The 14142-nt window shown below is 41.0% G+C and overlaps 1 protein-coding gene across 1 annotated transcript in view; it reads right to left on the bottom strand.

Annotated features, from left to right (window-relative positions):
* The window catches only part of tsc1b (TSC complex subunit 1b), a 37382-nt gene that overhangs the window by 8816 nt on the left and 14424 nt on the right, over positions 1–14142 (bottom strand). The window contains exons 10-15 of the mRNA XM_041970022.1: positions 9623–9788; positions 9408–9529; positions 9057–9150; positions 8423–8530; positions 5535–6168; positions 3385–3428 (exon numbers count right to left, since the gene is read on the bottom strand). Of these exons, the coding sequence (XP_041825956.1) occupies positions 3385–3428; positions 5535–6168; positions 8423–8530; positions 9057–9150; positions 9408–9529; positions 9623–9788 (1168 nt within the window). The remainder of the gene's footprint in view (positions 1–3384; positions 3429–5534; positions 6169–8422; positions 8531–9056; positions 9151–9407; positions 9530–9622; positions 9789–14142) is intronic.

Raw genomic sequence — 14142 nt, forward strand, 5'->3', positions numbered from 1 at the left:
AGATATGAATACTGATAAGTTTGGTGCAGATCCCATGTTTTTCTATGGAGATATGAGAAAACCGTGTTTCATTGCGAGAAGGTCATTTTCCCTCGGTTGCCACGGTAACACGCTTTCTGCTATTAGAAAGATTTGAATAGCGTTTGGTCCCCAACTTGTCAGGAAGCTTCCCTCCAAGTTTGGAGTCAGTCGCACGAATCCCCTCAGACTAGTTCGTTCAAATACGATGTGTGTAAAGTGCCAAAAATGGCAAAAAAATGGCCGTATACGCCAAGATGGCGGGCACCACGTTGCCATGGCAACAGGTGTTAGATTGACTTTTTTGCTCGACTCGGGGTGTTACACGTGTGTGCCGAGTTTCGTGTTCCTACGTCGAAGTAGAGTTTTGGGACCCCATTCATTAGGGGAATTTTGGGGTGTCTAGGTGGCGCTGTTGAGCCAGTTTTGCATTGAAGTGTATGCGGACCTTATAATATCCGAGTTACGCGGGACTTGACGTGTGTGCCAAGTTTCACAACTTTTCATGGGTGTTTAGGGGGTCAAATTTGGGGTCGAAACGCTTAGAAGGAGAATTAAAGCCGCAAGCGGCATCCATCGGGTCCGAGCTGCCTGGACCCCGCCACCCGATGTCGCCATGACAACAGGTGCTGTAATGTTTTTTAGTATTAGAAAGATTTGAGGAGCGTTTGGTCCCCAACTTGTCAGGAAGCTTCACACCAAGTTTGGAGTCAGTCGCACGAATCCCCTCAGACTAGTTTGTTGAAATGGCAGTGAAATCCAAGATGGCGGGCACCCTGTTGCTATGGCAACAGGTGTTCGATTGACATCAATGCTGGACTTGGGTTGTCAGAAGTATGAATCCTGTCAAGTTTGGTGCAGATCCCACGTATTCCTATGGAGATATAAGCAAACCGTGTTTCATGGCGAGGGCATTTTTCGTCAGTTGCCACGGTTACACGCTTTTTCCTATTAGAAAGATTTGAGGAGCGTTTGGTCCCCAACTTGTCAGGAAGGTTCCCACCAAGTTTGGACTCAGTCGCACGAATCCCCTCACACTAGTTCGTTCAAATGGGAGGGAAATCCAAGATGGCGGGCACCCCGTTGCTATGGCAACAGGTGTTCGATTGACATCAATGCTGGACTTGGGTTGTCACAAGTATGAATCCTGTGAAGTTTGGTGCAGATCCCACATATTCCTATGGACATATAAGCAAACCGTGTTTCATGGCGAGGGCATTTTTCCGTCGGTTGCCACGGTTACACGCTTTTTCCTATTAGAAAGATTTGAGGAGCGTTTGGTCCCCAACTTGTCAGGAAGGTTCCCACCAAGTTTGGAGTCAGTCGCACGAATCCCCTCAGACTAGTTCGTTAAAATGGGAGTGAAATCCAAGATGGCGGGCAGTGCGTTGCCATGGCAACAGGTGTTCTATTGACATCAATGCCGGAGTTGGGGTGTCACAAGTATGAATCCTGTCAAGTTTGGTGCAGATCCCACGTATTCCTATGGAGATATAAGCAAACCGTGTTTCATGGCGAGGGCATTTTTCCGTCGGTTGCCACGGTTACACGCTCTTTCCTATTAGAAAGATTTGAGGAGCGTTTGGTCCCCAACTTGTCAGGAAGCTTCCCACCAAGTTTGAAGTCAGTCGCACGAATCCCCTCAGACTAGTTCGTTAAAATGGCAGTTAAATCCAAGATGGCGGGCACCCCGTTGCCATGGCAACAGGTGTTCTATTGACTTCTTTGCTGGACTTGGGGTGTCACAGGTATGAATCCTGTCAAGTTTGGTGCAGTTCCCATCTATTTCTATGGAGATATGAGCAAACCGTGTTTCATGGCGAGAAGGCGGTTTTCCGTCGGTTGCCACGGTAACACGTTTCCTGCTATTAGAAAGATTTGAACAATTTTTGGTCCCCAACTTGTCAGGAAGCTTCCCACCAAGTTTGGAGTCAATCGCACGAATCCCCTCAGACTAGTTCGTTCAAATACGATGTGTGTAAAGTGCAAAAAATGGCAAAAAAATGGCCGAACACGCCAAGATGGCGGGCGCCCTGTTGCCATGGCGACAGGTGTTACTTTGAGTTTTTTGGTCAACTCGGGGTGGTGCACGTGTGTGCCGAGTTTCATCTTCCTACGTTGAAGTAGACTTCCGGGGCCCCATTCATGTGGTGATTTTTGGTGACTCTAGGTGGCGCTGTTGAGCCAATTTTGCATTGAAGTGTATGCGGACCTTATAATATCCGAGTTACGCCGGACGTGACGTCTGTGCCAAGTTTCACAACTTTTCATGGGTGTTTAGGGGGTCAAATTTGGGGTCAAAGCGCTTAGGAGAACGAGAATAATAAACATTTCAACTACAATAGGGCCCCGCCATACTTCGTATGGCTCGGACCCTAATAAACATTTCAGGAACAATAGGGCCTTGCCATACTTTGTATGGCTCGGACCCTAATTACATGACTCCTATCAGTCGACCAGGGCAGATTATTGAATTTCACTGTAGTAATTACACACACAGTTTCAGCCTGTTTTTCTGGGTTTGTTTGTTTTTTTGGGAACTGCAGCTGGAGGACATTAGACTCTTGTGGCCTGGCATGTAAATAAAGACAGAAAAGAAACAGACAACTTTTTTCATGCCTGGTTAGAACAGGTATGGCTGTGGGAACCTTGTTTTGATAAACCTCAGCTAAACTAATTCCTGGTCCAACTTAGTAACACTTTAACATGCTGCTCATGTTTTAGAGCTTGTGACGTATCACTAGTCATGCTTAGATAATACAGCTTCTTTTATCAGTGTACCACTTTGGGGTGGGCGATCATGTGACCTTTTTTATTCTTTGGGTAGAAACACAATTCATAATCTAAATTCCATTCCTCCCCAAAGATTTAGCTGAACTTGTGTGGTTATATGACTAGTTGATCATATGAATGTCATAAAACAAAGTTGGCCCTGCATCCTGTTTTCACCGACGCTTACTGCAGGAAGCTGCTCTAAATGAAAGTGTCGCTTGTCCACTGAGTGACATCATCACTGCGTCATAGCCAATCATGCTTAGTTGGAGAGAGAAGTCTTCAACAATGATGTTATTTATTCTTCTGGAGCCAGAGTCTGAGCAGAGGTATGTTTTCAGGCTGTCTGACTTTTACCAAGATAATGCAAAAACTAGTGAGCTGAAATTTATACTTTGGGTGGGTCCATTAAATTTTAGTGCAGATCTGGATCACGTTCTATAAAACTGTAAGAAAGGCTGTTAACCCTGGTGTAGGACTGGGCTTTCCTTGTCCCCCTATAAGCTCCTCTGGCGACCAAATCATATGACAACCTAACATCAGCCATGATGTCATCTGATCACCCACCCTTCACAAAGCTGTTGAGTGTTTTACCTCCAAAATGTGTCCAGTCAGCTGATTTACTTGGCAACGGTAATCTGTAAAAAGAGAGAAAAAAACAGGTAAGGAAAAATAGTCTATTTTCCAGAGTGATTTTACAACCAAATCCTGAGCCGCTGCTACACAGGTTTGATGAAGTTTTTCCAGTTACTCAAACCAGCTTTTTACTCTTTACAACTAAAGCCCCACCTAACAAATGTGGGTTAAAATTATTTTGGTGGGTATAAATGAAAACTTACTGTCCAGTTTGTTAGGTAATGAATAAAGCAAATTATGATTATTTGTTCTGGGTTATGACATTTCCTATAGAAACTATTCTATGACGTAACGTGTGTGGTATCATTTGTGCGCTGTTGCCTGAACAAAGTGCAACTGAAAGAGGAGGAAAAATTAAACAAACATGTAGAACAAAAACAAAAATATAGCAGTGGTTGGACAGTGTAATAAACAATCCCAGTTACAAGAAAGTGGCATCAGAAACTATCAATGACTGTGGAGGAGGCAAGACAATTCAGACGTTTAAAGCAACACCACTGAACTTCGACAAACTTTCACACTTTGGTTCTCCCTAACGGGTTTTTGACTTTCCTCGTAGGGTTACACTATAAGCAAATGACAGGCAAGTGACAGTTCGTTCAGTTAAATCAACTGTTTGCAGTGTGTGAACCTCCACCCTTTAGGGTTGGATCGGGAAGATTGGGACCTCAACGGAAACGTCCCAAAAAAGTAGGATGCCTAGGACTGGATATTCTGGCACTCTTTTGCCTGTGGAAATGCAAAAGAATGTGTACCATCCTGTGCAGTATGGAGCCAGGCCTCTTGGCGCAAATAGGGCTTTTGATAAGTTTTAAAACACATTTACTAACAGTAGTGTCACATATGGAAACTCTGAAACTAGCCAGAGCATAATCTTGCCAATAAAATGAGACAATCAATTAAACACAACAGTCTACATGACACTTGGTGGATCGCATTTTGCTCCACCTGTTTGTAATTGACTCCTACTAAAGCCATGCCCATCCATAACTTTGGTCCACTACAGTCTGTACCACATCCAACTGCCATCCCTCACTTTATACAGGGTCATCACCTGAGGGAAACCCTAGAAACTGGATTTAACCCTAGTTTTATGAATTTGTGTATCCCTTAGCACACTGGAAAAACCAGTATGATGCTGGAAATGATGGATTCATTCATGTTCTGTAGTAATAGTAATGTATGCATGTTTTAAAATTTGCTTTAACAAGCACTTTAACAAGCATGATACATCCCTCATATTTCTAGCAATATGGTATCAGATATGGAAAATATTTAAAACCCCTAATCAAAAATAAGGAAGTGTATATGAAGTCTTTTCACACATGAACCTGGCAGATTTTCAGGAGAAAAGATGGACAATTAGGTTCAATATTTTTCATCAATTGCCATTCACTCAAGCATATTCTAGTGAGAGGCTTCCTGCTGGAGATATGCTGTCCTAGCTGGAAATGTGAGGTCTGAAATGCCAAAAACTGAGGTATATTAACAAAAGCAATGAAGCTTAGGAGACATTTGATTAGATATTTTGGATTCATACTGTTTTAATGAATAAAAATAGGAATAATTATGACAGTAAAAATAAGAATCCCAATAAATTTCACAAGTAAGAAGTTGTTTCAAGACATTTTAAAACTCCTCTTTTTGTTTTTTGGTTGTTGTTGATTTGATTCATAGTTTAAACATTAAACCGAAATAATTTCCACCATAAGCTTGTCAGATGAAGCCAGTAAAATGTAAAGAAGAGTCAACAGATGTGGGTAAGCTTTGCTGTCTGTTGTTGTGTTACTGGCTCAGAACACTGACTCACTGCATGAGAAGAAGGCGGTGGAGTTTCAACAATGTCATGCTTGTTCTAAAACTGGGTGTTTCCTTTGGACTGCTTTGCACAACAAAACACACTCCTAAGTTTTCTAAGTGTGGTTAACATGAGCTTTGTACCAACAAAAACAACTCTGACCCAGCCAGAGTCTTCTATAAATTCATACATTTAAAAATTACTGTCCAAAAGTTAAACAGTGAGGAAAGAGATAAAACAACAACAACAACAAACAACAAAAAGTAAAAATCATCCAAATTTGAGGCAGGGTTACAGTGAAGTTTCTTACCTCTTGAGAACTTTATCATGGACGTCACTTCCCTGCTGAACAAGGCGATCCAGCACCTCCAGTGGTGAAGCAGACACGACACCTTCCTCCTCCCCGTCCTCCAGACCCTCCTCTCGCTGCAGCAGCCTTTCCATCGCAATCTTGTGCACTGCCTCCGACGTCTTTTGGCCCACAAAAAGAGAGGCGGCTCTCGGCAAGGCCAGATCAAAAAATGACTCATAGGGCACCGGGGCTGGCATATTGCTGCACGGGCTCGGGGAGAGCATCCCAAACTTGCCCACCTCTTCATCTGGGGCGGAGGGGCTTCGATGCAAATGGGGACCAATGGGAGTAAAATGAGACTGGAAGGTCCACGACTGTTCCAGCGCCAAACCCCTGCTATCTCCTCCCGCTCCTCCTTTTTCGGTTCCAACACCGCTGCTGCCTGCCGTGTTCTCAGCTTTGTCTGGTGTGGACACAGCATGGTGGGTTTCTCGGATGGGGCCTCCAGGCTGGGTGTTGCTGAGGACCTTGTCTTGTGCCTGGCAGCCAGTCAGAGTCTCAGTGGTATGACAGAAAGGGGAGTCAATGCCCCTCACCCCCAATGGCTCCTGCTTATCTTCAGTAAGTTTCAGCAGCTCCTCAGTGATGGCAGCTGCAGCAGAAACATATAAAGAGGCTTGTGATGCATAAACAAGGAATGCAAACCAAGACCCTTAACACTACTGCCTAACCAACTTCAGATGTAAGTCGCTTTGGAGAAAAGAGTCTACTAAATGATTGTAGCTAGCTTTAACAACAGAAAGAAGGCAGTTTGGCAGTTTTTTGTTTTTGTTTAAAGCTGTTCACAGTCTTGTCTTTACTTAGTAGTTCAGGTGGCATTTACTCCAACACATATGCAGAGCATGTAAAACACAGAAGGGCAAAAACAGGAATATACTGGCACCCTGGGAATGTACTTAAAGAACAGGCACTAATACGCATGTAGCAACTGGCTAATAACATAATATCTGCTAATAACGTAATCATTTTGTCCTTGCTGAATGCAATAAAACCAATAATGTTTTTGTTCCTTTTACATTTCTAAATTAAGTTTGTTTTACATTGAGGTTAATTGCCATTATGGTGCCAGTCCAGTTAGCTACAGTTATAAATGAAGACTGAAATTTACCAGATTCTTTGTGAAATAATTGAAAAAAGTTTTCATTAAATGTTTTTTTAAAAATGCGGGAAATTTATTTGAAAAAGCAACACCCAACATATTTACATATCAAAGCAAATAAAAATATTCTAAATAAATATTACGCACAACAAATAATAACCGATTCTCACAACCTCAATTAAGGTGACAGAAAATGTGGCATAGTTCATATCCTCGATAAACAAATATGACTGCGCTATTCATTATACTTTTTTTATGACGAGCTGCACAAAAACAGCAAATATATTTTATTTACAAAAATTTCAGTCCTATTTTTTCTTTTCTCATTACATTATCGGCTGGAGTTACATTTTCAATGTAATAAATTATTACATTATTGGCAAGTTATCATGTTATTGGCTTTATTACATTTAAAGGGGATATATTATGAAAATCTACTTTTTTAGCCCTTAAATACAAGTTTTTGTGCACTACTAGTGTTTATGTATGCAGAAAATTTAAATACGTTCTCTCTTGATGCTGTGTATATATCTTTATATTCTTTTTGGGTCATATTTTTCAGTCTGTTGAGTTTTCTCTGTTACGTTTTCTTATCTATTATGTCACAGTATTTGCTGTGGGTCTGCTAAATAAGGTCATGGACTTCCTGGTATCCAATTTTGTGAATCAGCTATTTTTTTTTTTCCTCAAAGTGATTCTGTAGTCCACATTTAGTTATGCCAAAGTTACCAGTAGACAAGTCAAAATGTTTGGTTGTTGGGTTTATCAACCCACACAATTCCTTACATCGCCCCCCGAAATCTGAGCCTCTTCGAAGTGTCTGGTTGCATTTCAAGGACGAGTGCTTTAGATGTATTTGCAGAAAGACTGTGTCTGAATGAGGGGTCAGTTCCTTCTCTCTATGGAAACACAGCAAAGCGGTAAGCTCCAAATAACGCTAAAATTACGTCAAGCTTTGTTTTAGAAATGCATTTTGTGTGTTTGAGATGATGTACCAGTCGTCGTTTTGATAGTATTAGCATTGTGCGTTCTGCTTCTGTTAGTGCTGTGTGCTAACTTTTAGCTTCCTACCTGAGGATATAACTGTACTGTGTGCTTACTAACTAAGTGCTAACTCCTTAACAATTTCGAGGCCTTGTTTATCTTATTCATATTGTGGTAGTGTGGAAAAAGTAGTGTTAGGGGTGGGGGGACAGCAGGTGGTAGAGACAGCATGGGTTGATGAAAAAATACATGGAAGTGTATGGGAAACTTATCAGTGAGGGACGAAAAGAAAGGGAGAGAGGAGGAGTCGAATATGTAAGGCTGGACAGACACGTTTTCCGTTGTTAACATCTCTAGTAAACTTGCCAATAAAACGTTTCTCTGCCGGTTAGATAATCGTATCACTGCTATCAAACTACAAATATGGCTGAATGGGGTGGAGTGGAACTTTCTGCGACCTGGAGGGAGGCGGGGCATGAAATGCCTCATTCACATAAAAGAGATCATACCAAAACGAGTCAATCTAAAGACGCGGCTCAGAACAGGGGTTAACAAGGGGTGTGTGGAGCTAGAATAACCAGGGATTCAGACCAAAGCATTGCGGTTCTACTTTATATTAACCATAAAATAATGATTTACATGTGAAACAAATTATTTAAAATAATTTTTATTTGCATACATCAACCTGTATTTCTCTCATTTCTTTTCTTAAAGAAAACACCGTAAACATGACCTGATAACTTTCCAGAAGCTAGAAACTCACCTTCTTCCTTTTCCTTTTCTGTTCTCAGCTGAAGGTCCAGCTCCTGCTTCTTCATAAAATTTGACAGCTCCATCAACGTCATGGAGACGTTCTCAGCAGTTTTTGTGTCTGATAAGGTAAAGAAAAAAAAAAAAAAATCAACCACAGCTGTGGTTATGAAAAATACAAGAAGACCCCAGAAAACCCAAAATATCTCATACATAATTACATCAATGTACTGGATATTTGTGGAAAGAAGGACACTTGATTAAGAGTTAAATTGATAATCTTATTATTCCTGATTCAAGTTCTTGTGCAGTCCACTGAGTAAAGGTAGGATTTTTATCCCAAGCCTGCATGAATGGCTCAACGAGGACTTTGAATCAGCTCTGATCATGACATCTGCATTAAACACAAGATTACAGCTCATTCTAACCATGCCAGTGGGTTGATCAGTAAAGCTCCCATTGCTGGCTCTATATCAGCATCTCTTTGGATTTCCATATCTTAGAAACATCCTCAAGAGTTATAAGCTTCAATCCTGTGTTTGAAAACCAGTTTTAGTCAGGTTGAGGTTCTTTCTTATCCAAAACTGATGGCTTACTTTTAAAGTGACAATGACACATCATTATTGAAAAGACTCATCCTGTCTCACCTCTGTTTGTAACTGCCTCTGCACTCTTCTCCGAGTCTCTAACTGGCTCTTGTCTCACCAATGCAGGCTTATTGGTTTCTCCTTGCCGACGATCCTGTAAAGCCACATTTATTCACTTATTAATTCATATCAAGACAGAACAATTGCTAGCTCTGGCCATTTTTTGTACAATGTAAAGATACAAATCTTATTTTCCACCTCATTTACTTGAAGCATGTGTCACTCTCAAACTAGCTTAAACAAGTCAGTTTGTCTCTTGTTTCTATCACATAGTCCCACACAGTTTTAGAAACAGAAAGCTCAAGTGTTAAGCAATAAAGATGTTTTCACAACGGTGTGCAAATGGCATACTTTTCTTGGTGGACTGGACTGAACTGTGTTGGCTGGTAAAGAGATTATGGGGAAGTCATCTGATAGGGTAGGAGGTGGGGAGGAGGTGGTTGGAGTGCTGGAAGCAGGCGTTCCTTTCCCTCCTGCTCGGATCAAAAACAGGCAGTTAAAAAAAACAAAAAAACAATATAAACAAATAAGTGTCCTGACATGTATCAGAGTGGTGTAACATGTACCTGATGTGCAGTGGAAGCGGCTGGGAAGGTGTGAGGCACTGTGAGAGAGCTCCAAGTTGGGCGACATGCCCCTTGAAGAAGGGGGTGTAGCCATGCCACACAAAGAGGAGGGGCTCCACAGAGGGTCCTTCCCGCCACAGGAAGAATTTAGTTCACAGGTGGAGTTCTGCAAAGGCAGGGGGGGGGGGCTTAGTATTGCAACATGGACATGAATAATATGATTAATGTGACTTTGAACGTGGCATGGTTGTTTGTGCCAGATGGGCTTATCTGAGTATTTCAGAAACTGCACACCTACTGGGAATTTCACACACAACCATCTCCACATTTACAACGAATGGTCTGAAAAAGAAAAAATATCAGCAGCTGTCTGGATGAAAATATCTTTTTTATGTCAGAGGAGAATGGGCAGACAAGTTGGATATGAAAGAAAGGAATTAAGTAACTCATATAGCCACTGGTTCCAACAAACACTTCCAGCCTTCAAGCAGATGGACTACAGCAGCAGAAGACCGAACCGGGTGCCTCCTGTCAGCTAAAAACAGGAAACTGAGGCTACAATTCACACACACACTCACCAAAACTGGATAATAGTTTTGAAAACACTGCATGGTCCTATGACTCTCAGTTACAGCGCCACATTCAGATGGTAGGGTCAGGATTAGGTGGAAACATCATGAAAGCATGGATCCATCCTGCCTTGTTCCAACAGTTCAGACTGATAGTGGAGTAATGGTATGGGGGATATTTTTGGGCACACTCTGGGCTCCTTAGTACAAAGTGAGCATAATTTAAAAGCCATCTTCTGACGGCTACCTCCAGCAGGATGATGCACCATGTTCCAAAGCTCAAATCATCTCCACCTGCTTTCTAGAACATGACAATGAGTTCACTGGACTCCAAAGGCCCTCACAGTAACCAGATCTAAATCCAGTAGAGCAGCTTTGGGATGTGGTGGAATGGGAGATTCTCATTATGGATGCAGCCAACAAACCTGGAGCAAATGTGTGATGCTGTCATGTCAATATGGAGCAAAATCTCTGAGGAATGTTTCCAACATCTTGTTGAATCTGTTCCATCAAGATTTAAGTCAGTTCTGGAGGAAAGAAGGGGTCCAACCTGGTACTAATAAGGTAGCCTGCGAGTGTAAATTAACTACTGCCCAAATATATCAAATAAGCCATTTATGCTTCTATATTTACATAACCTAAAGTAGTGAAATCTACTACTGCAGACACATGTACTGCTACAAGTAATACTAAAGGAAGGAAGTTGTGGTGTTTTATAATGTAGATTAGAGCTAATGTTGATGGGGAGTTTGTTATCATTCAAGTGATCTGCAGTCTCAAATCAGTCATCTGAAGTTAATGCAAACTCATCTGCATAGTCACCTAAATGTACCTAAACTGAATGAATATCCTAAACATTTTCTTTTTGTTGTTACACTGTCAGGTTTGGTTAAATAGCAACCTTACATAATCCACTGTATATTGAAGAGTCTGAAAGCTGCAGTTTTTCATAGAAAGGCAGCTCTTCCATATTTTCCATCTGTCTGGGTCAGTGGGAGTCTAACACAGAGACAAATCCTTTAACAGACCCCAGGAGGCAGAAAAACACCCAGGCCCCTTCCTCGTGAGGCTGGCCCAGTGGCAGAAAGGAAAAGACAGCATTTCCAAGGCAACCAAGCCTTGCTGGTTCCTTACAGAGAGACAGTTACATAAAGATGAGGGTATGAGTTGTAATTCATGTAGCTTGAGTCTGAATTCAAGTATGAAAACAGTATAAAAAAAAAAAAATAGAGAAAAAAGGAGAAAAAAGGTAGAAAAAATGACAGGTGGGGCTCAATGGAGCATAAGCATGAACCTGTTTACAATAACTACGCTGCCTTATGAGTTTATTCATCACCTTTGACATTTCCCTACTTTCCTTCCACAAAATAAAATGAAGTTTTTGTTCAATTGTATCAACACAAAAGTACCATTTTTAAGCTGAAAAATAATGTTCACTATAAACAAGAAATAAGAAAATAAGCAGAAAATAAGAAAATAGAAGTATTCACTCATCAAAGTCATTTCCTTTTCACAGCCCACAGAGCTGGATTTTTTTGGAATATGTAAAAGTTTGTCTTATTTACTTATTAAAAGTTTTTATCCTTTCCTCAGTAAAGAAATGCTCCATGTTCGGAACCGGAAAAGTTGGTTCTCAACAGGCAAGAAAAACATATTGGTTGTTTATTACAAACTGTGACGTCATTGACGAGCAAAGCCTGGATATATAAGGATTCACCTTAACGCCATACGACAGCTTACTGGAGCCGGACCATTGCTGGCTGTGCTGTATAACATGCTCTGTTGGAATAAAGTTTTTTAAAAAGGGCATTTAAACAATAGACGAAATAAAAGATCAGCTTTAGAAAGTGAAGGAAGAATACTGCGACAGAAATAACACTTGGAGCTGAACATGGTGTTATATGACTACGTTTCCAGCTGCTGGACAGCCACCGCAGCAACCACCACCGAAGAAGAAGTTGACCGAGTACAGTCTCCCCCGTCTGGTCTTCCAGAGGTGAAGAAGGTAGAATGACTGTTTAAAGTAAACTTCAGATTGGCTAATTTAGATTAATCAAAAACTAAAATCTTTAATTTAGAGTAAAACCTGAATGTTGCTGTGTTTGTTGCCTGGCAACCAATATAAATTTTGGAAGGCGATTTATATAAGCTCGTGTTGATGTCGTAAAATTCTCAACTGAATTGTTTATTTTGCTGGGTGTCTACATGTTTTTACAAGTTAAATGTAAGACTTTTTAAGACTTTTTTAAGACAACTTGGCACAGAATTTAATGCCCATCTCACGGCCAGAATTTAAGAAAATGCATATATTTACATCAGTAGTGATTATTACAATGACCTGGGTGTGTATGTAAAGTGCAATGCTTCACTTAAACTGCTTTAAAAATGTGTATAGCACCTTGCAACACAAAGTAATTCAAAGTGCTTTTTATCAATCCAAGCACAGCCAGTAGAACTAGTCAGCGGACATGCAGCAACTGACTAATGTTGACAACTACACAGCGTTTTATTTATAGTCTCAGTCGAGAGAGAAGGTTCATACTGAGTTCTTTTATTAAAACAAAGCAGTCTGAAGTATGTCAGCTAAGTTTCTAAGTCGTATTACGGCTTAAAATGGATTCACTATTCTTTACAGGCTTGTTTTCTAAGATCTGAACTTTAAGAATATGTGCGGCAACTGAATAAAACAGATTAATCAGGACATTTAACAACTTTTTATTTTATTTTTTTTTCAGCAATGAAGTTTGGACTTTGCTACGTGACTTCATGGCAAGCTGTCATATGATCTTTATTTAGTCATTACCACATGTGTCATGTTAACACAGTAATGCTGTGATGAGTAGGTTACCTGTTCCAGAGTTCAAGAATAAATAATTCAGCAGTACTTATCTTGAGGTTGTTGACGTTTATATTCAGGTTATTAAGCCTGTATGTTATTAAGCAACACCAATAATAATAATAATAATAATAAAAAAATAGTAAATAATATTAAAAATAGATTAGTTACTTTGATATTGGCCAGCAGGTCCTGTGCTGTCGAGTGTCCCATGAGACCCCAGGTACCTTGAATGACCCTGTCCCTCATCCCAGAAATGAACGTGGACATCCAACTGCTTGGTTTTCGGGTTTTAACTCTCATCAAACATCAGGATGAAGGATGAAGATTAATTCGGTGTTAACATGAACTGCTAAGCCAGACTGCGCTATGTTCTGCGACTCCGTTGTTGGTCTTGTACGACGTGTTTGGTAACAGTGTTTAATGTCCATAGCACTTCGGCTCTCAGGGTTGGGGTACAGCCAAACGTCGTGTGGAGGTCGACTTTAGTTGATGTTGCTGCTGAACTTGTCACACTGCCAGAGGGGGTTTGCTGTTTCGCCTTTAAGACAGGGATATCCTTCGCTGATTGCTCATGTGACTCCAAAGCCTCGATCCTCATCGTTCTCAGCTTGATGTTCTACAACAAGCTTCGAATGGGTTCTCCACCGGTGTCAACCAGGCCGAGAATGACCCTTTGTCCAGCCATGTAATATTACATTTGCACTTTCCCATTTTACTCACCGTATCCACTAAATTCTCAAGTCACTGTCAGCCAGCTTTCTTTTGAAAATTTTCAAAAATAAAGGCTTCGTGTATGTTGGGCTAAATGTTTCCTAATCATTTCTCCCTGCAAAGTCAGCGATAATTGGTTCATAATTCCAATATAATGGTCGGGTTGGAACGGGAGAAAATTACTTCACTTTGCAGTTCAGACATTTCACAGACACATTTTAATACAAGATTCTCCAATTCTTCTGTGATTTCGTGATCTCGCAGATCCAGCTAGGTGGACTGCACCTGACATGCTCCCAGTGTGGACCGACGCGCCACGGAGGTCGGAACAAAACCGTGGCGCACACACACCCATGGAAAGAAGCGGTAAACCATCAACAATATCCAAGCTCTTTATGTTT

Source organism: Melanotaenia boesemani, chromosome 19 (assembly GCF_017639745.1).
Source record: "Melanotaenia boesemani isolate fMelBoe1 chromosome 19, fMelBoe1.pri, whole genome shotgun sequence".
In the NCBI taxonomy this organism is placed as follows: Eukaryota; Metazoa; Chordata; class Actinopteri; order Atheriniformes; family Melanotaeniidae; genus Melanotaenia; species Melanotaenia boesemani.